Source organism: Neopsephotus bourkii, unplaced genomic scaffold (assembly GCF_033783945.1).
Source record: "Neopsephotus bourkii isolate Nb327-2 ecotype Australia unplaced genomic scaffold, CSIRO-AGI_Nbou_v1 NB_894, whole genome shotgun sequence".
Classification (NCBI taxonomy): domain Eukaryota; kingdom Metazoa; phylum Chordata; class Aves; order Psittaciformes; family Psittacidae; genus Neopsephotus; species Neopsephotus bourkii.
In genome coordinates, this window is record NW_026901388.1 from 2,960,068 (window position 1) to 2,987,697 (window position 27,630).

Below are 27,630 nucleotides of genomic sequence, written 5' to 3' on the forward strand. Positions count from 1 at the left end.
AAGCCTAGGAAGGGGATGAAAGCTTAGACAGTGCCCTATTGTGTGTGCAGTGAGTGGGGGGAATGGCATGCGGATTCTGCCTGTTCTCATCTATGCTTCAACAAGAGTCCAGGAGATGTATGTGGTGAGGGGAAAAAAGGATCCTTCTCTGAAATAATAAAATAAAAAAAGATAAGTGAAATTCTCACAGTAATTTCACTCAAGACTTTTGCAAGTCTCAAACATGTTTGGTTCCTATACAAAGCCCGTATATTTGAAGCAGTTTTGAGAAGACTGAATTGGCAGTGTTCATTGGAAGAACATAATTTGAGTCAGAAAAAACCTAAAACTCTAAATGAACCCCTTTCCAAGAAGCACGCCTTAATGTGTTGGAGGAAGGTATACAGAATAGAAAGTTCCATGCAGTGTTTGTGTATGAATATAATCTGGCTGGTTTGGGGTTTGTTTTTGCTGTGTGTGTAAAAGGAGGGTAAAGATGTTGTTTTTACATTGTGTTTGAAGTCAAAGTGTTCCAGCTACTTTATCGCAACTTGTTATAAGAGAACAGAATAATACGAGTCCAGACTGGTGTAGGAACTGAAAAAATACAGTGAGACAAAATTCCCCTTTCACTAATGATTTAAGCACAACAGAGTACAAGTTCAGTCTGTGGGAAATGTTGGTGTGTTATTTTTTTGGGCTGAAGCCATGACTTTCAAAGGAACTTGGTGAGAAGGTGTAAAGCATAATAATGCAGGCTTCCTTGTTTATTTTTTTAAGTTATTTAGCCACTGATTGATTTGCAAAGATCAGATTCTTCGCCAAAATTTAAATCCATCAGGAACAAATGAGTTCTAAGATTCAAGGTGCAGGACTTACTATGTTGGGGGGGGAGGGGTTTTCCACCTGAATTGAGCAGCAGCATTTAACATTAGTGCTGGCGTTTATTTCAGCATCAGGCAGCTGGTTTGGTGTGTCAATGTACAACTCTGCGGTTTAAAAGAGCCTTGCTAAGTCCTTTCTTACCCTTGTTTTTCCTACTGTACCTCTGTTTTCACATATAATTGAAAACTATGCCTGTGTTTGTCACTTGTGAGGTGCCAGGGGTAATCAGCAAACAGTGCAGTTTAGAACCAGTGGCTTCTCTGTAAATAATTGATGCTTTAAAAAAAAGGTGAGTAGTCCTTAATTATCCAACTCCCAAACCCACATATTTATCAGTCCATCTATTTAGCTGTGAAAAGCTTTTCCTTTTTTGTTTACATTTGGTTAGTATTATGGGTAAAGTGGCAGCACTCATGCCTTTAAGCAGCAATGAACTGACTGAGCTTGTAGATTGTGTTTGTAGTTACATAGACTTAAAGGGTTGTTTTTTTTGTGTGAAGTTGCCTTAGTAGTTTTGTCCATGTAAAGAAGTGTTGACAATTCTGTGACTTTTCTTTGATATTTGTATGGCACTTGTGTGGTTTTACAAGAACCTTGGTAAACCAGTATTGCTGAAAGTGCTTCATGTTTTCAGTTTCAACGCAAGTCAAAGCAAAGTTTCTCACTTAAGATGTTTGCTGCTTTGTCTTTCAGCAAGAAGAATCTGTGGTACTGACAGATAGTAAATACTGTTTTGATCCCAACTCCTAAATAAGGAGCTAAGAGACTGGAATATAGATCTGAATTGGTGCTGTTGCAGGCTTCCGTGTTGTATCAGCTTTGCATGTATTATGAAATCTGTTCATAGTACATAAAAATGCACAAACCATATTACTGAACTGCAAAAGCCCCACTGCTGATAGATCAAAGAAAGCAGCAGCTGTCATCCAGTTTTAGCCACAGTGCTTTTGAATGCCTTAATCCTCTTCCCAAACAGAAGGAAGCAGAGAGAGTGCACTTTCTTTATATTCCCCTGCTTCTGTTTTTTTGAAGTGCTGGTGTAGCAAAAGCCAGGAGCTGTGTTCAGCAGCCATCACTGCATGGCACAAGACATTATTTTCTATGCATCTTATTTGGGCGTTTCAGTCCTCCTCATGTGTGCTAAGGTCGTTCAAATTTAATTTTTAGTGAAGTTAGAAATTACTCACATTGTGTTCACTCCCAGGTGTTTAAAATATCAAAGTGATTATTCAGCTGTACTTCATTTTCGTTTAGGTCTACTTCAAATTGAAATTAACTTGGTATTCTTTGTTCCCTTTCAGTTGCTGAAGGGGGTGTGTGTTGAGGTTGTACTCAGAACCCGAGTTACAGGAAACATGCATGTCTACCACGAGAATATATTTTATTTTGTGAAATTTTCTTCACATTTTCAGATATTTTTTAGCAAGTTTTGCAAGACATTTATTACAAAATAGTTTCTCTAGGAAGCAAGCCAGATATGCTGCAAACATAAATTTGATCTGTAACAGCTATTTTTAATGTCTGTATAGTGAGTGCAGTAGTTTGTCTCCAAAGTGGCTCATGGCAGAGATCTGGGGAAGGGTATGAGAACTGAGGAAGCGCATAGTGATGCTTCCCTGGTACACTGGAGTGTCTCACTAATGTTTCCCGAGATAGAAGCTGTTCTTTGAACTAGAGCCATTTCTTTTCTTCATTAATTTGCCTAACACTTTTCTTAATTGTATTCTAAGAATATTTTCCAAATACATGTAAACACATTTCAAGAAAATGGTATAGGAAAATAATTTATATTGAATCATCAAAATTATTGGAAATAAATTATAAAAAGGGTGGGTTTTATGTACTGTTTTTTATGTTTGTTTTGCGCTGTCTTGCAAAGTGAATTTGTACTGCAAAGTATTCTCAGCAGAGGAGTGAAGTATGCAAGTGTAAAGCTGTCAGACTACAGCTGGTTCATTCAGTTGCCTGCCTTGATGAGCTAACAGATATCTCTCAGATAGTCTCTCACTTTAGCCTCTCAGACCAAAAATACTTGCTGTGCAGGTATAAGTAAGCTGCTAGAGTCAGAGTGGAAGTTATAAGAATCCATTTGTGTTGTCCTGTTTACCCACACAGAATTTCAAAAATCTGCATTAAAAAGTGTGTTGGCTGTGCCAGCACTGAAGGCCAGATGCGAGGGAGCAGCGTTTGATGACAAGGTTCGGTTTGTTTAGAAATGCGACTTGATTAAAGTTGCTCTAGTGTGAACTACTCCTTCTCTGCAGTCTGCTCATTTGTGTGGCATGCTAGCCATCACAACACTCAGGGAAGATCAGAGATGATGTGCAATAACCCCAGTCCTACTTCTGTTGTCAGACGAGCATCTCCCAGCAGCAACATTACCTTCTTGTGGTTTACTCTTGCAAGCCCAGTTTCCCTTCCCTCTACATTAACATGCATTTCCAAACTCCTCAGTTTGAAATGCCATCTCTTTGCATCTTTAAAATGCTAGAACATTCAATAATGCCAAGAAAGTGTGTATTTGGTATTTTGAGATGTTCATAACAAGTTTTTACTAACACTGAGAGGGTGTCTGTTTGCTTTGCTCTTGACAGAGCACAAAAAAAGAAACCTCAAGTGCAATGAAAAATTGAGGTACTATCTTATACTATTGAGGTACTGGATTTCATTACTGTGAAATACAGTTGATGGTAGTTTCAATGGAATATGGGTGCTTCCACAAGCTGTGCAGCAAGCAAAGGAGTTCTTGTGTGTCCCAGTGCTCAATACTGGGATATCCAGACAGCTTTCAGGTCAAGGAAGAGATGAAGAAACTGAAGGGCAGTTTACTTGTGTCATTAATCTGTGAGAGGAGGGAGGCATCTCATATAAGTTTATTATTTCTTTTAATTTCCTCACACCCTGCCTCCCTCCTCCTCCAAAAAAAAGGTCATATGCTTGTAATATTGTTTTACAAATTCTAGAGTAATGTTACTTTAAAGTTTGTAAAGGAAAAAGGGAAAATACTCTAAAAGGTCCCACTTTGTTTGAAATCTTGAATTTTTATTTCAAACTTGGAAATAAGAAAGTGGTAGGCATGTGGTATAACCTACTTTTGCATGTTCTATGCTACATTGCTGAAGTACTAGTGTAGGTATTAGAAGATCATTTTTTCTCTTTAATTTTGGTGTTTATTGTTGTTTCAGTTGCTAAGTTTGTTGTGCAAACACCAAAAAAAGGGTGTTCTGAGACTGAGTGATTCATTAATGGCGTTAATAAATATTTCTTTTTCACTTTTACAGGTTATTGAATCACTAGGGATTATTATATATAAAGCCCTGGACTATGGTTTGAAGGACAATGAAGAGCGGGAATTAAGTCCTCCACTGGAGCAGCTTATTGACCACATGACTAATACCACAGAAACAGATGGGAGTAGGGATGAAGGATATGATGCTCTGGATGAAGGAGAGGAGGATGACAATGATGATCAAGAGGAAGTTGAGGCCATTCATTCCTATAAGGATGTCATGAAGGTACAGTAATGGGTGGTTTATATGATACTTCACTGTTTTTATCAATAAGAAAATTAACTCCATTTTCCATATTACTGTCCAGTGTGATCCTGGCTGTATAATCTCCTGATTTCCCTGTTAATTTTGTAAGGTTTGCTTGCAGAGGTGACATGCAGTATTATTTCATGTTTGACAGTATGCAACAAAAAAATCTGTGATCAACTTTATCTTTGGATGTGCCATTATTATCACATTCTAATTTCATCTGTGCACTGGCTTGTCAGCCTTCTAGTCTAACATCTGTTGAATTACTTTGTGTACACTTGGATACTTCATGGGCTGTTTCAATTAATTCACCTTTTCATTAGTGTGGTATTAGTTTAATTATTCCTTATCAGTTTCTTCCTTTGCCACCCTTCTGTACTTGAAGCAGAGGAGTGCTTTTATAAGAGTAGCTTATTTATGTGGGGTGAGTCAGGATACAGTATTTCATTGATGATCATTATCGTTGTGGTTCTTGACCTGAGTTGTCAGATTTGGAAATACAGCTTATGAATTTTAATTGCAACAGGTTCTGTAATGTTATCTGAGCTACCGTGAGCAATAATTTTCAAGTGTTAGCCCTCTGTTTTCTATAGAGTAGTCTTCAGTACAAGTTTTAGAGCCCAATGAGCTCTCATTACAGACAAAGGTATTAATAAGCATGGATTTTGACAAAATTTTGTACAGTTGGTTTGCCCCATAAGTGATCTGAGAGTTTAATACAGGACAGAAAATTGTACAGTAACTTGTACCAGGGGATTGAAGTCTTTATATTGCTTCTTCATAAATGCAAGTTATATCTAAGGACCAGAAGCTTAGTGTAGGGAGACTAGAAGAGAGCCTCAGATAGCACATCAGGACTCATTAGCTGAGAGAAGCAAGACCCCGCTAAAATCGCTCACTTCTGACGGTTTGACAGTAAAGAGGGAAGCTCTTGGAAGACTGGAGTGGGAGTAACTTTTGTTTGAGATGCTTTTGTATTCTCGTTGCATGAGAAATAACACTTTGATGCTTAGTGCCTTTGTTTTTCCTCACTCCCTCAGAGAAGCAGGGGTCAGATGGACAAATGAATGAAATGGCCTTTCACGCTCTGTAATGGGGAGGGCCTGGCTGACTGAAGTACTCTCCCCTTCAAGCCCCTGCCCCCCCAAGCCTTACTGAGTCAGTGCCCTCACTGTGGGCAGATGCTTTGCTCTCTCCATTCTTTGCTGCTCCCCATCTCTAGAAGTGGACAGCAGCCCCCATGCAAGCTGGCCTGAATAGCATGATGTTACATAGAATATAGGTGCAGTATGGCCTTTTCCCACAGTTTGGCAAAAATGCCATGATTTGGTGGGACAATCAAAGTTGGACTCTAAGAAGTAGTTTTGTTTAGTGCAGAGGCAGGCATGGCCTTTATATGTACAGAGGTGAGGGTAGTGAATTGCAGAAGTGATTATTTTATTATTTTACAAGTTCTTTACTTCATTTCTGCAAGCAAGAAAAAATAAGCTTGGGAGACTTTGCTGAACTCCTTTAGTTAACCTGGTAAACATCCCTGAAATACAAAAAGGATTAAAAAAAAGTTTGTTCAGGTTTCTGCTGTTATGGCTGCACGGCTTCTCTCTGGTTCTGCTTGGTTAGTATGTTATCTCTGCTAGCTTAAGGTACCAGCCTATTTATGTGTTTTAAAATCAGCATCTTACATTCTGAATTTTATCATCTTTTGCTATTAACTTTTTGTCACTCTGGAAGCATTCTGCTTTTGCGACTTTGCCTTAGTGAACTATACTTCAGCTCTTTTTTACATCATCCTAACTTTTACTCCTCCATCCCTTGGAATTCTGTTTTCTTGCTGCTGTTGCATTTGCCTACATTATAGAATCATAGAATAGCTAGGGTTGGAAAGGACCTTAAGATCATCAAGTTCCAACCCCCCTGCCATGAGCAGGGACACCTCGCACTAAACCATGTCACCCATGGCCTCATCCAAAGTGGCCTTGTACACTGCCAGGGATGGAGCATTCACAGCCTCCCTGGGCAACCTATTCCAGTGCCTCACCACCCTTACAATAAAGAACTTCTTCCTTATATCCAATCTAAACTTCCCCTGTTTAAGTTTTAACCCATTACCCCTTGTCCTGTCACTACAGTCCCTAATGAAGAGTCCCTCCTCAGCATCCCTATAGGCCCCCTTCAGATACTGGAAGGCTGCTATGAGGTTTTATTTGCTGCAGGTTTAACTCAACCACTTGCCTTTATTCCCCACTCTGTGTCATTACTGCATTGTCAGTACTAGAGCAGCAGCATCATTCTGCCGTGTTTTCGACATGACTGTGGATTTGTAAGATCCTTTTTTCTTGACTGTCTTATCCCTGACAAGGGACAATGCTTTGCATGTGGCATTTTTTTTCTTTATTTCTTTTTTTCCAGCAGTGGTAAACTTTGTTGCAGGCTACACCCTTATTTACCCGGGGACTGTTTCACAACAGCAATGTGTGGTTTTGTGACCATAAGGCTCAATTACTATAATTCCCTCTTGGCAAGACTGACTGTGAAGCTTTCTCCTCTGTAGTTTGTAGTGAATGCTGAAGCAGGTTTGCTTGTTCAGTTGAGCAACTATCATTCTTGCCTACCCTGCATTCTCTAAATTGCAAGCTTGGAAAATGGTAGAGATGGGCTGTATGCTACTTACATTGATTTTTAAGGTTTTTAACTATATAGTCTCTGGTAGGGATGTGATTTTGTCCTTGAAATGAGATTGATTATATGGCTCATCCTTCTCCAGAAAGTGTCATTGTCTGGTCCAAGCTTGTCTGCCACTGAAACTGATTTTTTCACCATTAATCACTATTGCAAGTGAGCCTATTCCATGATTAAAACACAGTGAAACGTGTCAGTTTTTTCTGTAATGTGAAGTAGGCAAGGTCAGTCCTGAGCCCCCCTGTAACCTGGAAAACACTGAGTAATGTGGTGGACACCTATTCCTAAGAACTGGGAAAAGGGTAAGTGCTAAACAGTACTTCCAAAATCATCACTGGCAAAGCTCCTGCTTGGAGAAGACACAGACAAGCTTTTGTGCTGCTTCTCAGTATATTTGGCTGATTTGGCTTCTGGCTTCTTTGGCAGGGCCAACCTGCTGCACAGACTTGATCTACTGTTTTTAAAAAAGAAGCATCTGTGAAGAGAGAAGACATTGGTTGCCAGATGCTTCACTTTCTTAGTCTTTGATGTGTTTTGGTTATGGTCCTAGTGCAAATGAGGGGAGAAATAGAGACAGTAAGGCCTGGATGTTTTCAGACAGATGCTTTTTTTGTTTGGGGCCCTCTTCCCTGGCCCCATTTGCAGTACGCACCATGTGCATACGGTACAGGAAATCTTGGGAAACTTGTGAAGCCTTAGGCAACAGAGGTTACAGACAGAGTAGGCCTGGCATGCTGGGCAATGTTGGGCTTGCTAAGGGTGTATAAAGTCCATCATGTGGCACTTTTATCCGTGTGTGTGGCCCCCTCTTTGGTACTGAAACAAAATGATACAGTTTAGCAACCTCTTCCAGAGTATGTTCAAACCATAATCTTGACATTATCTCACCCCTTATCCCACAGTTCTCTTCAGTCAGATGGCTTAAGTCATTGCCACTTTTGACATTAATTTGGGAGTGCTTTCTAAGCTGCAGTTTATCGGTAAGGCTGGCCTGAGCCCCAAGTTGTGGTATTAAACCCAGTTCTAGTATTATCCTGTATTCTAGGCCAGCACCCTCATCTAATTCCAGATGTAAAGAAAGCCACACAACCCTTCAATAGCAGGTTTTATTCTGTGCTGGTATTTTCTGGGCTGAACTGCCATCCTAGCCCTAGCCCTGTCATTTCTTCTAGCCAAATTACTACTGCCAGCATTAGACTTTACCTTAGCTATCCCTCAGAGCAGAGGTGTTGTCAGTCATATCTGCCAGTTCTGACGCTAACCTTTGTCACTGCTTCTGCTGCCTTTTTCTGCAGGTCTCACAGAAGATGCGTAAGGAGGTAGTGGTCTTCCTGAGTATCTTGATCTTACTCATGTTCAACTTTCATCCTGAACGTTAACTTTAACAGGAGCATTATCTGAAGCCAAGGCACATCATCTTGTCTCAGAGACAAGCATAAGTGGATGGCCTGCAGGGCTCAGTGGCCTCTCGTCCCAGGCCTTACCTAACTGATCACTTTTGAGTAGTTCAGTAATAATGTTTGCTAATTCTTACCAAAAATTAACCATTGGGCAACTGCTGCTTCACAAATTTTAGTTAGTGACCCAGGACCCATAGTAATCAAAACTCACACTTAGGAAATCTCCATGCAGACTTTTTAATTTGTATGAAGATTGTTTTCAGAGCAGTTTGTGCAGTCTTGTGTTATCTTGCTATAAACAGGATTGCAGTTTGCAATATATTAATTGGTAGAAATTCATGTTTGTGCTTTGCTTGTAAGCAAAGATGAAGAATAAATTACTTGTCACACCCCCCACCCCCACCCCCTGCTGTATTTCAGGTATTTTAATTGTCCTTTAATCACTGTCATGGTCTCTAAAATGAGACACTTTTAAGTCTCTATGACTCATATATCTTGGTAGTTCAAGTATATGACTGACTTCTTTCAGCTGAAAGGAACTGAATTTACAGTGATGATATTGATCTGCTTGTGCTTTGTTTTGAGTACTCTGATGGTAGTACAGGTCAACTCTCTATGGCATGTGTAAGATTATAGAGGAAGAGTATGTCCTGTCTTCATGCAATTACAGGTGAGATGAGAAGATCTACATTTAGATCTAAGTATTTTGGAGGCAGCCTTCTGAGTTTGAGGACTTCCATTAGTATCATTAGTATTTGTCGGAGCAATCCCAGGCACAGCTACAGGCTGGGCAGAGAAGAGATTCAGAGCAGCCCTGCAGAGAAGGACTTGGGGGTGCTGGTCAATGAGAAAATGAACATGAGCCAGCAGTGTGTGCTTGCAGCCCAGAAAGCCAACCGTATCCTGGGCTGCATCAAAAGGAGCGTGACCAGCAGGTGGAAGGAGGTGATCCTGCCCCTTTACTCTGCTCTTGTGAGACCTCACTTGGAGTATTGTGTGCAGTTCTGGTGTCCTCAACATGAAAAGGACATGGATCTGTTGGAACAAGTCCAGAGGAGGGCCAGGAGGATGATCAGGGCACTGGAGCACCTCCCATATGAAGATAGGCTGAGAAAGCTGGGACTGTTCAGCCTGGAGAAGAGAAGGCTGTGTGGAGACCTCATAGCAACCTTCCAGTATCTGAAGGGGGCCTATAGGGATGCTGGGGAAGGGCTCTTCATTAGGGACTGCAGTGACAGGACAAGGGGTAATGGGTTAAAACTTAAACAGGGGAAGTTTAGATTGGATATAAGGAAGAAGTTCTTTGCTGTAAGGATGGTGAGGCACTGGAACGGGTTGCCCAGGGAGGTTGTGAATGCTCCATCCCTGGCAGCGTTCAAGGCCAGTTTGGACGAGGTCTTGGGTGATACGGTTTAGAGCAAGGTGTCTCTGCCCATGGCAGGGGGCTTGGAACTTGATGATCTTAAGGTCCTTTCTAACCCTAACTATTCTATGATTCTGTGATCATACAGATGGTATGACCCCATGTAAGTATAATATGGGAACCTGTCAGAGATGAACCAGCACATGCAGTTAAAAACAAGTATGGGTATTTGTTTATGGCAGTTAAAGAGTTCATGTTACTGGAATTCAGAGGTCCACAATTTTGCCTGGTTCATGAGGTTAAGATTAGTAAGATGCAGCTTTCTGTGAATATAATTCTGTTTAAGGCTGGGTTGGCTTTAGCATTATTATATGAGTATGCAGAACAGTATTTATGCTTTATTTCAAAACAAGCAAGTTACAGCATACCTGATAATTCTGTCTGAAGCTGGTGAAGATTCTGGGACCTTACCAAGACAGTAACAAATACCCCCAGTGCTGTCAGTTCATTTTCTATTAAAAAGGAATACAACATGCCATTTCTGAAAATCATCATGCTCAAAAAAGAAAACAGTTGATCATCTCTCTTGAGTCTTGTTTTTAGTGAACTAAAACATCACATGCTAGTCTTTATTTTGGTGGATCTTCTTTTAGAAAAAGGCGATCTATATCTCCGCATTTTGATGGGGGAAAAATTGCAATTATAGTGCTTTGGAAATCCTTACTTCTTTTCACTTTTGTTGTCACAGTATTTGAGCTTGATTTGTTAGCTCGAAAAACCTAAACGTCTTCTATCCGTGAATCATCAGTTGTCCACACAGACCTGATGTCTGAGACCCCTTCTGAATGTTGGGGAACATCCTGTCCCATCTGTTTGGGTCCCTGACAGTACAACCATCTATTTTTTGTATATCGTAAGTTTTGAGGGGGACAGACTCTCCTTTGGCTATTCTTTTTTTGCAGTTTAACTCTTTGGGGACTATAAACTAGAAAGAAACCCAAAGACTTCTCAAAATTATTTTGTGAACACACCCCCTATATCATACTGCTCTGACAGGGCTCACCTAGGTGGATGTCTCTGGGGAGTCTGGGCCTTTGAAGCTGGACTATCACAGTATTGGTCTGAGCAGGTAACACCTTGTGTTGGCACACTCCCAGCCACCCTTTCTCTCTGTGCTGCATTGACAGAACTGGGAGCTCTGAGTTCAGCAGTGAAGTCCAAAGGACAAATGCTCATCTGTGCTTAGAGGCTTAAAAACTCTTCTTTTCTGTGCGCTTACCCTCCCAAAGCATACTGACTGAGGGTTCACCTTTTTATATCGACTAGCCAGTGTCTTCAGGCAGACAAGCAGAAATTGTGAAGGTCCCAGAAAAGCAATTGCTGAGCTCAGATTAACAAAGGAATATGGAGATCTTGATGGAATAGGGCCTATCCACAGGCATTTGCTTATTCCTTTGGCATTCTTTGGGCTAACTTGGAGTTGTCTTAGAAATGCAGTAAGCCTGCTGTTTTTCTGTTGTCTAAGCAGGCCTTGTACATCGTGGTTATTCATTCAAACCATCGTGTGTTTCTTCTGTCTGTGCTGTCACCTTGGCTGGGATCCATGTCACTTTGGCTGGGATCCATGTCACCTTTATTTAGTCAGAGGATCCCAAAGGTTTTTATTTGTTTAGTGTTGGGTTGTTTTTTTTAACTCCATTGGTAACTTCATCTCTTTTGCTGCAAGATCCCTCAAACATTTGTGCAGGAACAACTGAAGGACTGGCAAAATAAACTGTGCTGCTGGCTGAGTCATCAAAGGAGTTAGTGTTTGAAGTTTGGGTACTTTGCAGGCCCAGGGAACTGAGCTGAGGATAGACCATGTAAAAATAAAGTACAAGTGTCTCTCTGCATGTTTGAGTCTTTGTGATATATGAGCAATATCTTCATGTGGTTGGTTTTAAAATGAAATTACTTAACAGTAATAATAGGGGCTTGATATGAAGGGCTTTATAAACAGCTGCAGGGCAAGTGGATTTATGAAAGCTGAGAGCTCTGTAAGTGAAAGATAAGCAGAAGTGGAAGTAATTTTGTACTGTTCATGTTTATTTTGAGAGGTTTTGTTCAGAACTGTGTTATACCAAATGTACTTGCAAGAAAGTTGTCCTTTATAACTTTGGTCTTTCCATTGAAAAAGAAGGGCTTCTTTTTCACCCTTGCTTTAATTATTCTCATACAGAACATCCCTTCCAACAGTGTGGGCTTATATGGATTGGAGTGTTTCATTCCAGGCTTGGAGACAAAACCAAATCACCTTTTCTGAGGTGATTTTTGCCTTCACATTATAGCTTACAGTAACACATCTACACCAGTTCAAAACCCGAGTACCCATAATTCACATAATTATACTGGTATAACCTGTCTAAGGTTTAAAATAGTCTGAGGAATCCAAGGAGTTGTCCAACAAAAACAGGAAACACAGATTGGGTGTTCAGATTATTTTTGTGTATGGGGAGGCTAGAATACACATGAAATTTGTGTGTGGCCTTTATGCATCGAAAAGAAGCAGAGTAGGGCATGGACTTTTTTTCCCATCTGTTTTATGCTGCAGTTATTATAAATAATTTATACACAGGTAAAAATAAAGTTCTAGGTTTTAGTGGAGGTGGGAGGATTCTTTGGTGCTACTGGTGTTCCATAGTGCAGAAAATACAGAATTTGTCATGATAGAGCTCCCGTTTCCCATTTAAAAATACAAACGTCTAAGATGTGCAAAGCAATTTGTTAGAAATAACATATCTGAATATGAGGTTTAATCTGAAGTATCAAAGAACCTGTGTTAACCTGCGCTGCCTAAAATAGACTCTGGAGACTAAAGTAGATCACTGGTTGTTTACTTTCACAAGGTGCGTTTTGTTTGATCAGATTAATTTGAAATTCTAACTAATGACTGGAAATGAGGGTAATGGTCAGTTAGCACAGTAATGCTGTAGTGACCCCATAACAAAGTAAAAAAAGAGCAGAGCCACCATTACAAAAGTGACCCAAATCTTCCCTGTGCTGCAGGTTAACTCCAGCACTCAGCCTGGCAATGCAGACTGTCCTGTGCAAAGCTGAAGAGGTCTGCTGAGAGTCCCTCTGTTCAGCTCACAGTTACCTCCCCTCTCCAGGTGTTAAAAGCAGTAAGTGCAGAGAAGGCCCTGATGGATTTTTCAGATTCACTGTCAGCCTGCTAAAGGCAGTAGATCTGCACAGAAAAATTAGCCAGGGCAGCAGCTTGTCTTATGTTAGGGCATGGCAAAAGTTCATATTGTCAGAATCTAGTTTCCACCCATGCAGACTTCGCAGTCTTGCATGTTCTTGGTGTTTTCAGCTAGTGTTTTAGCTCTGCTGGCTCCTTTCACTACTTTAAACATGCAGGCCATTTATTACAGATGCACATGACATCTTCTACCTTGTCTGTAAAGCACAAGTGTTCTTTGATTTACATGTAATGCCAACATCCCATAGGGAATATCCCATGTACCTTATCAGTGCTGCTTGTATTATTTACATTATGTGTGTGATACGTATTTTAGTGGACATGTAAATTAATGGTGACATGCAAAATTGCTCAACAATTATCTCTCGCATGTAGCATTATGTATTGAAGGGTTCAGTAGCTGCCCTCACAGACCATATTCTAAAGTAGATAAACTTGTTTCTGTGCTTTCTTAAGTTGTGCGTACTCAGCTCTTGTTTGAAACGGGCAGTATAGATCTTGCAGCAGTAATTCTCTACAGGTATGGAAGAAGCAGGGTTTATGGGGTGGGGGGGAACTTCTTAATTAGGCCAACTGATTTATCTGGGGGAAGACACATTATCCTTCCAGGCTGCCATGAAAGGTCCAATGGCAGTCTCCAAGTGCTAGTCCCCTGTAGGTTCTGTAGTCTAACTTCTGAGAGGTGAGACCCTCACAATCCATCACCCCATTCAGGAGAGGTGTCAAGAGGAAAAGTGCCTGTTCTAGTTCTAGTTTTCTAGTTCTAGTTCTAGAAAAGCTTTGCCTTTTCTAGTTCTTTCCACGATGCAGATGACAAGATTTGAGGATGCTCAGAAGTTTTTCTTGCTGCTAGCAGTTATGGAAAAAACTATAGATATTTCAGTTGTCAATATTGCTAGTTCAGAGCCATTTTAAGGATGATATAATTGCATTGCCAAAGAAAATGGAAGCAGCATAGATGATAAAAAATTACTTAAATCCTTGTGGAGGCATAACAGCAACATGGGAAAAGTAAAGAACTAGAGTGACAGCCCTTTAATTAAGCCACTATGATCTTCTTGCTTTTGAATTATTCAAGAGGGAGCCTTGAGCTTGAGGCAAAGTTTCTTTTGGTGCATTTATTTCAGTGCCGGTAACAGTATTAAAAGAAATGAAACATTTAGAGAAAAGCTGTTTGAATTGACTTTAAAGTACCACTAATTTTCCAGAATAATAACCTATTTAGCTGTTTAATTCTTTTAATACACTGTTAATTACTGTGCTGCCATGATGCTGTTTTCTGCTCCCCTTTGCTTAGTGCACTGTTGCATGCTGTATTTTCGAAAAATATTTAAGTGAGATAAGGCCATTTGATACAAAGAAATAAACAGTGTATATTAGATTATGCTGTCCCCTAAAGATATAAATCTAAAGGTCAGAATATCATATTTATCCCAAAGGTTGGTCTGAAGACAGGGTATGTTTTGCATTTCTTAGTAAAAGGATTTTTACAGTAGGTTTTTGTTTGGAATACATATTTGCAACATCCTTAAATAGTATTATAACTGAAGCAGTCCTAAGGGGTAGCTTTCAAAAGACTATTGTCTGCAGGATGCATACCCCCAAGTGTATTTTAAGTGAGTGATTTATAAATACTTTTAATGAAATAACACAATGGGAAAATCAGTGTTCTTCTGGGTGAAGGCTTCAGTAAATTTCTCAGGTTGTTTTAGCTTGTCCTTACTGCATTGCTTGGGCTGTACTGTCCCAAAGCTTGTGCATCTGTGCAGATGTGTCTTGTATACACAGTTGTGGAGACTTATTTTAACATTTTAATCTAGCAGCCTTTCTAATAACTCACACTAACTTGTGCAACTGAACAGAATGGTCCCAAGAGATAAACTCCTTGAATCTCCTAAATTTGAAATAGCATTTGTTGAAGGGAAGGTGTCAGCTAGCCAGGATGCTGTAGGAAAACAGCAGGCATTTTGCATGGGGAGATGAACCGGCAGAGCTGAGTTGCAACCATGGCTACTTGTTGTTTGGAGACCAGGCTAAATCGTGTAAAGAAGAAGATTTAGCTGAGGGATTGCCAAGGGCAGGGAGCTAAGGGATTGCGCTAAGGGAAGCCAGCTGCACATGGGGGCAGTGCTTCATATGCTGCTCTCTATTTGCTTTGCATAAAGCCTGTAAAGAAGGCACTAGGAAGACTTTTTTGGATGCCTGGTTGGATGGAAGACAGAGGAGGTTTTTTGCCTTTGCCCTGAAGAGTTAACAAAGCCCTTTCTTTTATTGTTACTCATGTGTTTGCATCTCAGAGAAAGAGGCATGATACTTGATCTGAAACTCTAGAGAAGCCAGGCATTTGTTTTATTGTTACTGAGTTCATTATGGCAAGGAAGAACACGATACTTTGGGTGATTTAAGCCAAAAGAGAGCTTTATGGTTTTTTACCTGGCTTTTTCTTAGGAGAAAGCAAACTTGGAGTTGGGACAAGGTCCTAATGAGCAATTGTATTTGTTTTGCCTTTTCAGCATGCCAAGATTTCTTGATGTGGGCATTAAGACCAACACTTGCTTTAGATGAGCAAATTCTTATGAAGCCAAAGCTCTTTATGAACTGGTCTCTTCTAATCAATTAATGTCAATCAGTCTGCTATATTACAGTGTGTGTAACAAGCCCCCATATATGTATTTTATGCAGTCACACACTTACATGGATAGATGAAAAATATCACTGTCCTCAATCCACTCTTAAAAAGGGAAATATTATAAGGTGATGTTTGAAGACATCACAGTGCTGGGGGAAGAAAGTGAGCTCCAGGGTTTGGTTTTTAAAAAAACCTCTTGACTTCTGTGGTAGCATGTAATATTAGCACAAAAGAGAAAAAGAAGTTCAGGGGAGTATTAGTCAGCATGATTTATTAAGTCTTTTCATGTCGGCACAGCAGAATCATGTCACAGTAGGAATATTTTTAATGGCTCAGAGGTTAAACAAAAGTAGAAAATATGTTTTCCAGGCAACACACACATTTGGAAATAAAAGTATTCATTATCTTTGTGTTTGCATTTACTTTCATACATACCTGTACAGAAAGTGAAGGGATTCCTGTACCTTAGCTTCATCAAGAAAGCTGGGGACAGTTTCTGTAAATCCCTTTAATGTAATTTTAAACCAGCTTTGAACGTGACAAGTGTTTAAGTGAATTATGTTGATAGACAGGTTTCATTAATTACAGTGATGTCATTTGGTGTCTTAAATAGTTGTCCTGATTTTTTCATTCTGGGCAGTGTAATTGAAGGTCAACATGTGGTCCGCTTTACTTTGAAAGTAACCACTGTGCTTGTCTTAAAAGGGTGATGTCAGTCCTTTTTGCTTTTGAGCGTGTTAGTGAGCAATGGAGGGGTGTTTATTGCAATTTCTTGTGCTGGAAATGGTGTTCACTGTGTTCGGAGCCCAGGCAGTTTGCCGGGGACTTTCCAGTGAAGAGGTAGGCTGCCTGAGGCACCTGGCCTCATGGTGTCACCTTCAGCAGAGTGCAGAAGTCTGTCCTTACAGGAAACCCTTTAAAAACCCCAGACAAACCTGCAAAATAGTTGCAAAAAAGTGTACCTCTGAACACTACGGGTTGTTTTTTTCTTTTTACTTGGGCCTAGTTTTTGTCACAAGTGGCTGAAGGGTGAGAAGGGGAGAGGGTACATGCCCACTTCTTCCAAGTGTTGTTCTGGTGGCCAAGGCATGCATGCCACCCATCTGCCCTCAACCTGGCTCTAGGGTCAAGCGAGCAGGTAAAACAGGACCACTGTCTCTGTCACATCCAGGATGCTTTCTGCCATAAAGATGAAACTTGAGGTTTGTAATCTCCCACCAGGTATTACTTCTGCCTGGGTGCAGGGCAGTGAGCTGCTGAGGTGAGGTAACTGGCGAGGTAACTAGGCCACCCCCTCCCACTAACCTCTGTTGTCTCAGATGCTTACCACAAAAAAATGATTAATAATTTTCTTTACCACTCTGACAGATAAAGGTAACCTCTCTTTGAGGTTAATTTGGCATCTATCTAGGACTCTTAATGAAGACACTGCAAGCAGAGTGGTTTCTTGGCCTCTCCCTGCTGGTGTCATGCAGAGTTTGAGGAAACTGAGCCCCCCTTGCCTTCCCTGCCTCCCCCAGCTTCCACTTGAAGTCATATTTCTTATGGGATCCTGGTGTATACTTAAGGATACTGGCAAGAAGTCCCTTAGAAACATCTTGTTTGGGGCTTTTTGACAAGAGAGTGGTGGTTTCAGCTATCCTTGCTGGCAGAACAAGCTGTGAGCTTTAACACTTACCAGTTTTACACCAGACTCTTGATAGATGTGAAAGTACATCCTAAATACAGCTCAGAGCTGTCAGCAAATTTCAGTTGAGGCACTTTGCCCGCAGCTTAGATTTGTCTCTTTATCTATTGTTATCAATTTCTCCTATATGAAGTTAATGTTAAACTGGCTTTCATCTTGATGAAGATACCAATGTTTGAAATAGGCTTATATATTTGCATTTCTACTTACCCATACTTTGCTCTTAAGTTTTGTTTATTTAAAAAATAAATGCCCTGAGTTTTGGCCTTCAAACGTGGCTTCATCATGAAAAATATCAGTACAGAAGAGAGTTACCCAAGAGTAACAATTGGTCTTTGACAACATGCAGGAGAGTGCTCTCCCACAATCACCCCTTTGATAACCTTATTCTCCATGGACTGAGGTCACTACAGTATTAATTGCCTTCCAGGGATTTAATTCTTTTTATATTTCTGCTTTGAAAGGCCTTGGTAAATGTATCATGGAAAAGCATCTGTTTCAACGATGTGTAGTAGATACCTCTGCAAGTGCAGGGGTTTTAAAGGTAGCTTTGAAGTTGAAGAACTGAGCTGGGAGTTCCTGCCTGACTCGCAGAGATATATCTTTCATGATATGTAACTGAGAATGGGTAAATAATTATCTGTGGTGCAGGTCCTTAGAATACTTGGCACGAAATAGTTTAATTATTTTAAGGGCTGTGTTTGAAAACAAAGCAATCATGCAGCAGTCGACTGGAGAACCAGGAAAGTGATTTGCCTCCTTCCATTTTCTCTTTTTACCTTCAAATAATAAGATCTTGATGAAGAGGTAGCTTTGCTATGTGTTTTTTTTATTGGTTTTCATGGTTTATTTTTTCCCTTAACTATTCTCTGTCAAGGACACATCCCTTTTACTGCAGAACATGCTTGTTTCTACAAGGCTTCTTCTTAGATAAGAATGTAAGACTTATCTGATGTGGTTGAAATAACCTGAAGTTCAATATTTATGTAATTAAAAGCAAGGCAATAAGAGTTGGGAGGACACTTCAAATACTATAAAATATGTATTTCTTTTCCAATGTTGGGTTGGTTTTTTTTTTCTTTTGAGTGTGCAAAGAAATTAATTTCAAAAAGAATGCTCAGCATTTCAAAGTACAAGTAGGGTTTTTTTGCAACTATAACAAGCGTCGCTTGTTTTTGCAGTCAGAGATCAGCCAAGGTGCATGACTTTGCAAGTGACATGTTTTGAAATAAGCAAGCTAACTGTTAGAAAGGACAGCCAAACCCTAGGGAAGAAGAATTGTTTCTGAATTTAGTTTATTAGCAAGAGAGGGACTCTCTTGCTCTGCATCTTTATCTTGTGCTGAGGTCTGTGTTGTTCATCCTTTTTAGAAGCAAGGACTCATTCCTATCCCTTCTAAGGATGTATGTATTTTAAGACTGGAGCAAGTGGTCAGCCTTTAGATTGTACTAGAATCTTCACAGTCTCTTAGTTAAAAATAATGAAGATTACTTTTCATATGTATTCCTCTGAGTTCAGGACCTAAGATTTCAGGAAAAGCACCAGTGATTACAAGATGCATAATAATTCACTACAGTTGTCCATTCTAAATTTTCATATGGAGATTGAGATCGTTTTAGCAGGCAGGAGTGCAAATTGACCAGCAAAGCAGAGACATGGTAGAAAAGTACGCTGTAACATGATTTGGTCAGCTATGGCTTTGATCCAGGATTTTTTTATTTTCTTTGTAAGAGATTCCTGGCCAGCTCAGTGGGCTTTGCATCAGCCTCAGATCTCCATCAGCAAAGTAGAATTGGTAATTCCTAGTGTCACAAGGGTGAGAGAATACATGCAACATGGACTGTGAGTCAACTACTGTGCTGCAGCTACTACAGCACGACTGCTGTCCCCACGGTGTAGACTCAGTGCAGTTTGGGATATATGAAGTGTCCTGAAAGCTTGACAAAGTAGTGGCTTTACTCCTGTTGCTGCCTTTGGCAAGAAATGTGTAGAACCAAATGTCTTTCAGTCAAGTCTCTAAGCAGTCAGGGAGGTATAAGCACCATCTGCAGTCCCTAGAGGTGGTTAATCCCACCTATATACATAGCGTATGTCAAAGCCACTGCCTCTATGTAATTCAATTTCTAGTACTTACCATACTGGAGAGAATTTCCAGGAATGGAGTGTGCATAGAGGAAAAGGACTAAAAAGGGCACCACCACTATAGCTAGAGGGAATTGAGGAAAAAACAGCACCTTTTAAGTTCTGATTTCTGGATATCTGTTCTGCTTGAATAAGCAAGGATATATATTTGAATCAAAATTACAGTATTTTTATTTTTAAACAATTAATAAATTGTGGGTTAAATAATTTTGTTCATACCTATCTCATGTTTTAAGTATTAATATTCATGTAAATGATAGTTTGATAAGACAATTGCAATGTAGGTTCAATGGCTGTACATTTTAAGAAAAAAATGTTAAGCTTGCTTGCCTAGAAGAAGAGGAGGAAGAATTTTTCTGTAGGCCTTTTTCATGCAATCAGTTTCAAGACCTGATTTCCCTGACAAAGGTACTACAAATAAGGAGTACGGCATACATGAAGGAATAGAATAGGTTTCCATACACTGAGATCTAATGAAAGCAAAATGAGATGGTTGGAAGTTGTTGGGATTTATTCATTGGGAGTGAAGTTTAAAAGCTTGTTATGTTTAGTAGTGCAGTTTGTTTGATTATGCAGCTGGAAATCTGTTGGTTTGGATAGGAATAAAAAGTCATGCTTCAGGACAAAACATGAAAGTAAATTATTATTATGCCTACTGAGAGAAGTTTCAGCACTTAGCATAAAACCAAACAAGCTTCCCACACACATACATTTTAAAGCTCTGTACGTGAACTGTAAATTGCTGCCAAGGAAAAGTTCATGTTTTTATTTTAGTTGATGTATTTTAATTGGATTTTAAGCAGCTTATGAATAAAACTGCCTTATGTTAATATAGTGTCTCTCATTTAGTACATATGCAAACCTCTCAACTGTTTAATAATGACATTGATAGGCGTTATTGAAAAATTGATAGAGAAACAACTTCTTTTCTGCATTATTTTCCCCTTCATTTCCTCTGTGTGTCAGTGAGATTTGATTTCTGATTGGAGAGTAATTCCCCACCATTTTCTGTTGCCTTTTCATAAAATTGTTTTCTCTTTTATACTGTTTGAAAATTTCATTATTTCTACTGTTTTTCTGGAGATGCTCTGATTTTTCAAGCAGTACCCTGATTGTAATGGCTGGTTTATACGCCTGTATGAAGGTCTGTGGGAAAGGGGAAGAAAGAAGGTCATCTGTCCTGCTGTTATTCTCTGTTGGACATGCCAAGCATCCTGATGCAAAACCAACTTTCGTCTCTTTTCTGCTGAACAGAAGTACTAGTTCCATTAGTGATCCTCCAGCCCTAAGGAGGGCCTGTGAAGCATGGTAGACAACCATGCAAAATGAAGTTACAGGGGTGCAGCTCTTTGCTATCAGTTGTTCAGGACTGAGTTATTTAATAATGTAAAGGGTGGTTCCACATCTTAGTGCACTGTTAGCTAAACAACTACAGGCAGCCCTGTGAATGTGTACAGCCACTCCCCTTCTCCTTTAATTATCCAGTTTTATCATGTTTCCCCATCTATGCCTCTACTCTGTCTCTGAAGCCAGTTTTCTTACCCAGATACCTCCATCCCATCCTTCATGCTGCTGCTCCACTCTAAAATGCAGGTGCGTGAGCAGCACAGATGAGACCCGCGGAATGCACACAGAGCTGTTGCCTTGTAAAGCAGAGAACGTTAGAAAATGATGCTGCTGAAAGGCTAACTAGTGGTTCTGCTAAATGTTGCAGGGGTTGATATTTCATGTAAAAGAATGGGAGATGTATAAATTCACCCTTGCTCGTGAATAATACCATTGATGTTCCTCTGAATAGTCAAAGAACAAGAGCTAGCAAATTCAGGTTACTGCATATTTATGTTATTGATTCCTCCATTTTTCCACTAAGAAACAACGGACCACAGTTTCTTTGAAACTAAGAGAGAATGCAGATTTAGTTTTCACTTAATTGGCTCTTTTGAAACAGGCCTCTTTCAGAAGCAGGATGTTGTTAGTCCACTGTGTAAAGACAGTGTAACAATACACCTAACACATATCCCAGAAACAGCTGTATATGGGGGGATGCAGTGACAGGGGGAAGATGTATTTGAGGAGTTGAAAAATAGTTTAATAGATTTAATAGTTAAGAGCTTTCAAGAATGAGAATTTACATTAACATTGTCAAGAAGTCTGCACTAGCACATAACATTTGTCACTGAAAAGTTAATGTCAGAATGTCCAATGGAAATACCTGTATCTCACAAAAACATAGGCTAACATTTGTTTGAAGTCAGGATCTTATTCTGTACTTAGAAAGCTAATAAAGAGTAAGAATAGGGTTCACTGAGCATGAAAATACAGGATCTGGCTTAAAAATGAAGTGTAGTTAGTAATGTATACTGCTTTCCATTTCTTAACACTGGTTAAATGCTTTCAAAAGTGTTTGTAAATGTGCTAAATGTTTGTAAGGCTTGTTTCCCTAAAGATAGTATCGTATAAATGTAACAGGATACAAATTATCTTCACCTTCAGTTGTTTCTGTCATTGGAAAAGGTTCAAGTTTATAAGTGAGACAGTTCAGTGAGGTGTTAATCTTACAGCTGCTTCCCCTTTGAATTTTGTCGAGATTCTCTTCACTGCTTAAATTCAGTCTTAATAGGGTGGAAAAGTAATTAAGGCTCTTCAAGTATCTGTGAAATGTAAGATTTTAAGAAAGAAAATTAATTGCAGTGCTCAGCACCTCAAGACAATCAGTACTTGGAGGAAATGGTGTCAGAACAGTTAATTCCATTTAGAAGAAAACAGTGGAGGAGAGTTCTTTGCTGTGCACCAGTTTCATACTGAGCATTGTTGAATTGCTCAAGTTTGTTTTGTATTTATAAAAACAGCTACAGCATATGAAATGGGGCTGCAGCATTTCCCAAACACAGTCTACCCACATAAGTCTTTCAACCTTGCTTTCACACTGACTTAAGTTTTGACCCAGGAGAGGATTTGTAAGCATACATGTAAATAATTTCCTCAAGGCCTTTAGTGCTCAGAGTTGGCAAAGCAGAGGGTAGTTGATGATGATGGAGACTGTATGATACAGACAATTGGGCACTCCTTTAAGGGTCAAGATACTATGCAAAGCATTGGTTTCAATCCTTGCCTCATCTAATTCCCATTGCAGTTTCAGCTTTAATTCCAGGAGCTACATTGTTTTCTTCTTTTTACGCTCCTGAAAGAGGGAACCAACCAAGGCCACTATTTCATCAAATTGTACTTGTTATTGCTAAATGCAATAGCTTTGCTGCTGCATTTGGGTTTTCTTATTGAAAGGAAAATCTGTAAAGAAAGAATATATTTGTTGAAGTCATTTTATGGGGAGGATCACTTAAGCCATTAAATTCTGAACTTGTGTAAGTAGAGAGCTACGTAGTTTTTCTCTTGTCCTCCTCAAAGTGATGAAGCACATGACCAGAACAACCAATACCGGTGCAAGGAGAAGGCCTTACCAGATTGCTGGTAGATGTGGTAGATGTGCTTGACACCAGCAAACTATCAATTTGCCTCAGTTTCCACAAAACCTGACTTTCCTTGAGGTGTGGAAAATTAATTGGACATTCCTCAGCACTTCCAAATAATCATTTGAAAATAACAATTTTAAAAGTTACCAAGCTTCTGCAGGTAGCTCTCTGGGAGGAGTAACTTCCTGTGAATACTCCCTGTACTTTTTGTGGATTTATTTTGTGGATTAATAGCTAACCCTGCTCCCACCCACTCTTATTGCAGTCTTACCTTGCTAGTATTCCCCTAAAGTCCTTTATCAGATGCATGAGCTAGTCCTTGGCCCACTGCAGTTACAAGAGGTTTTGACAGGGGCAAATCTCTGCCTGGAGGGTTTGGGAGAGCAGCTGTGAACTGGCTGGGAGCAGGCGACCTGCCTCAAAGCTTGCGGTGTGCCCCTGTCCCATATTCTATGTACAGGGGTGGTCCTAGCAGGCAGAAACATCTTACAAACTCGTGTCAAAACACTTCTTATTCCTCTGAACAGTCCACCCATTAATGTTATTCTGGATAATAAAGTGAAGCAGAATGCTCAGACAGATAAATAGGTATTGTCTTGGTAAGATTTTTCAGGTAAGGCAGATGGCTCCTTGAAGTTCGTATGTGTAAGAATGAAAGGATTTTTAAAAAAGTCTATTCACAATGTCCAGTTTATCTGCATGGAGATAAAAGCCTTTCAAAAAATGAGGCATCTCAAGCTGACTTTTATTTTTGAACCTGTTGCAGTGCCATACTGCAAAGGATAAGGCAGATACCTGGTCTAGTTGCATGTTCAGTCTTACCTCACTCTGCTGGTTAAAGTAATTTCTTCTTGTTGCTTAAGAGAAAGTACATCTTTTAAGTCTATATTGATACTCCAAGGTTTTCAAAACACTTAACAAGCCTGGCATTTGCAGGCTGGTAGCATGTTTTGCATAATATCAATAGCTTATCTTTGTGGCCCCTGGAAAAAAGAAACCATTTTCTTCTTTGTGGTGCATTCATATGGGTCCTTTGACCAAGATGATTGCAAGTGGAAATGCTTTTTGTCTTTTGGGATATTAATTCCAGCAGGCCAGGTGTTTTGGTGAAGCTTCCACTGTGCATCTAGCCAAAAAGGTTTTGCAAAACCTATGTGAATTTTAGTGGGTGAGCCAGTTGTATATTTTGTAATTTTATGGAACATATTCAAACAGATGCAAGAAATGCTGTTTGATCTGTTTGGATGGTTAAATTGTGATTTCTGTTAACACTGCTTTAGTTTGGTGCACTGTTTCCTAGTCAATTTGAGGATGAATTTGGACAGAGGAGCTGGCAAGGCTGTGGTATTTACATAATGCCTTTTTTTTTCTGTGAACCCTGAATGTGGATGGAAACAGTCTCTAATCTTCTTAGTGATCTAAGCAAAGATTGAATGCTTTGGGTCAAGCTGGGGTTTTGATAGGCTCAGAGGAAAAAAATACATAAAAATCCCAGCTCTTCACAGTGATTGCAAATGGCAGTACTTACAGACTGAGCTAGTTAATGTTTCAGTCGTTGATAATATATTTTTGATATTTCACCAGTATACAAAGACCAAATCATTTGTTTTCAGCCATACTTTTTGAGACTTCTTGGAAACAGAACAAACAGCCCTTGTGTTAATTTCTGGGTACTGTTTGTGTTCATTCACCTTCGGGTAGTTTTGAGTTTCATCATGAAGGATGAAAAGGCAGTGTCAGAATAACCAGCATACAGAGGCATCATCTCCTCCATGAACTCTGAATGGCTGGAAAAGACTGCAGAGCTGATCTTAAACCTTGCACCACAACTGCTATGACATGGTAATAAGAGGAGGAGTTCATTAGGTGGCTGTCCTTTTGTATTGCAATTATTAAAACATTCTGACTGTGCTTTTTGTGGTGTGCTACAGTAACACAGATTTTCAAATGCTGCTATCATAATATTGAAGATGTGATTTCGATTTTTAAGTGGATAAATGTCCTGAACTCAGAAGTGACATTTCATACTTGATTTGCCTTGCCCGCCTAGAATTTGCAGTATTTTTTCATGCAAAAGTTACTGCTTGTCAGGCGCTCTGAGCAACACGCAAGAACAGTATTTAAAAATGAAGGGCAGAAATACAATCTGTCTGTTGTATTTGCATTTTCTTTTTTCTTGAGGCTCACCTTCCCCAACCCAAAAATTTATACTAAGTCACTTGACTTAATGTTACCGCAAAGGGTTTTTGTATGTAATGCATCTTCACATAATTTAAGATCTCTCAGAGACTGATTTTTCAGAACATGAAAGCTAGTAGGAGCTGCTTGCCCTCTTTTAATATCTGCAGCCTGAGGTTTGCAAACTAAATGGTTAACTTTTTATGTGGTTTCTTCTGTAACTAAGTTCAGCAGCAGGTACTTAAATTTTTTTGGCTTTACTTCATGTTCAATAATAGAATCAAGGTTATATCCATCCCCTGCTCGAACTTGCCAGTGCTGCACTTTATTAACTTTCTCAATATTTAATGCAAATTTTTTCTAATTAACATGTCCTAAATGAAGGGAAAAAGAAGCATTCTTAAAACCTGTGTGTGATCTGTAGAATAATAAAATTTTATTGTCAGCTGTGAAAACTTGTACCATTTTATGACCTTTTTGAAATTGTCATTGCTGTTATTCTTACTGTTACTCTTGTAAGTGATGTATTTTAGAATTAAACCCTTTTTTATCAGTACTGTAATTAATAACCAGTAATAGCTCACTGAAAACATAAGGCGGCAGGTATGGACAGGATTAGTTGTTGAGACAAAGGAACACAAATTAACCATACTCAGAATTTGGTCTTTTAAGTGTTCTGATTTTCTCACAAAGTCAAGGGAAATATTTAATTGTATTTAATATTCAATTTAATTTCTATCTTTGTGTGTGTTGTCACATGTGTGTGTGTAGCACATGTTAGAGGTGCATCTGTTTCAGTATTTCTCCCATTAGCAGCAGAGAAGATGGTATGATTTGTTGGAAAGGAAAAAAGAGGGAAGAAAAAAAAGGGGGGGAGAAGGGTCAGAAAGGGGGAAAAAAAAAAAGTGGGATTTTTTTTAATGTCAACAATGTCCTTGTGATTATCCAGAAATAAATTTGAAGAGTTTAAGAAGATTTCGGCTATCATCGTAAGCCAGTATAAAATTTGAAAGGGAGGGATCAAGGGCCTTGTGTTCCCTGTATCTAAGGAAAGCATATAGGGAAGAAGAAAACATGCACACATATGTAAACTTTACTCATATATATTCATTTTTATGGCAAAAATCAGGTATATATATGTGTACAATAATCATAGCATGATATTGAAGGAGTCTAAATTGTGCTTGTAAAAATTTATCAAAGACATTGGCCAAATCTGACCACTGAACTCTCTGTTGTTGTACTGATTGGAAGAAATAAAAGATAGCAAGGGCCCTATGGCCTTGAGAAGCAGCCTGTCATTGAGATTAAGCTAATCGAAATCTAACTGCAACCAAAAGCAATTGTTCAGGCCTTTCTCCCTTTCCCTACTCCAGCAGTATATTCTCTTTGCTCGCTCTACGTGTGTGTCCATGCCATTAAGAATAATTATCTCCTGCTCCGTTTCTTGCATGTTGTTAATTTTTGTTTGGGTGAGTAATCCTCTCTGAGTTAGGGCATGAACTCTGGTGCTAGTATAAGGGCATCAGTGGCTGTGTAGAGCTGGAGGCCATAGGACCACACCTTTTATTGGCAGTATGGATTTAAGTCAAATTGAAAGCAAATGGAAAAGCAGCCCATGCATTGTGCCCCTTGTAACCACAGTGTTTGCTGTTGTAGCAGGAGAGATGTAGACAAATATGCCACTGGGCTAATTAAGGGCTTTTCTCCTAAAGAGGCTTTTGTCTCAAGCTTTAGTTCTGGAGATCTGAATGTAGCCACCTTCTGCCTTGGGTTTTCCCTTGTACTTAGTTTTAGCTCAATAGCTATAAATACAGCTATATATATAATAGATATTCTAAAACCACCTTAACAAGACAAATTTTAAGGCCTTGGTTAAGATTTTAATTTATTTTAATATAAACACCAGTATGATATATGATACGGGTGCTCTAATTTTGACTTTTGAGGGGTTTTTATTTAAAAATGTTTAGGGAGCAGCTTATAGATGTTATTTTATTCTGTCCATTTCCAGCCAAGATTTTCATGACAAATACTTGCTAGTGGTGGGTTTGACTTTTGGGACATAGATATTACAACTGTTAGGGTCAGTGCTGAGGTATTCTGCAATGGCAGAAGCTGGAGGTTCATATTCCTGAAGCTGGATGTTGCTTATTCAGGTTCCTTCAACTATAAAGGCTGGTTTCAGTGAAACTTCTCATCTGGAAATGAATTTACACATGATTTACACTAAAAGCAATGCTGGACTGACTGCTTAACAGTAGTTGTGAATGATTATTAGTGATTTGAGTAGCCTTTCAGAGTTTTGCAGGTTCGGCATGTATAAAAACATCTACCAGTGCTTCTTTATATCAGCTGTGCCTGTGTCTGAAATGCTCATGAACGTCTGAGGTGAAGCAGCAAGTCTGCACTTCCATCAGTCTTGCTGATTTTAAAAA

General features: G+C 39.4%; 1 protein-coding gene across 6 annotated transcripts in view; it reads left to right on the forward strand.

Annotated features, from left to right (window-relative positions):
- The window catches only part of SPIRE1 (spire type actin nucleation factor 1), a 136,078-nt gene that overhangs the window by 53,794 nt on the left and 54,654 nt on the right, over window positions 1–27,630 (forward strand). For all 6 annotated transcript variants that reach the window (XM_061357426.1, XM_061357425.1, XM_061357429.1 and 3 more), the window contains exon 3: window positions 4,146–4,379. In XM_061357426.1, the coding sequence (XP_061213410.1) occupies window positions 4,146–4,379 (234 nt within the window). The remainder of the gene's footprint in view (window positions 1–4,145; window positions 4,380–27,630) is intronic.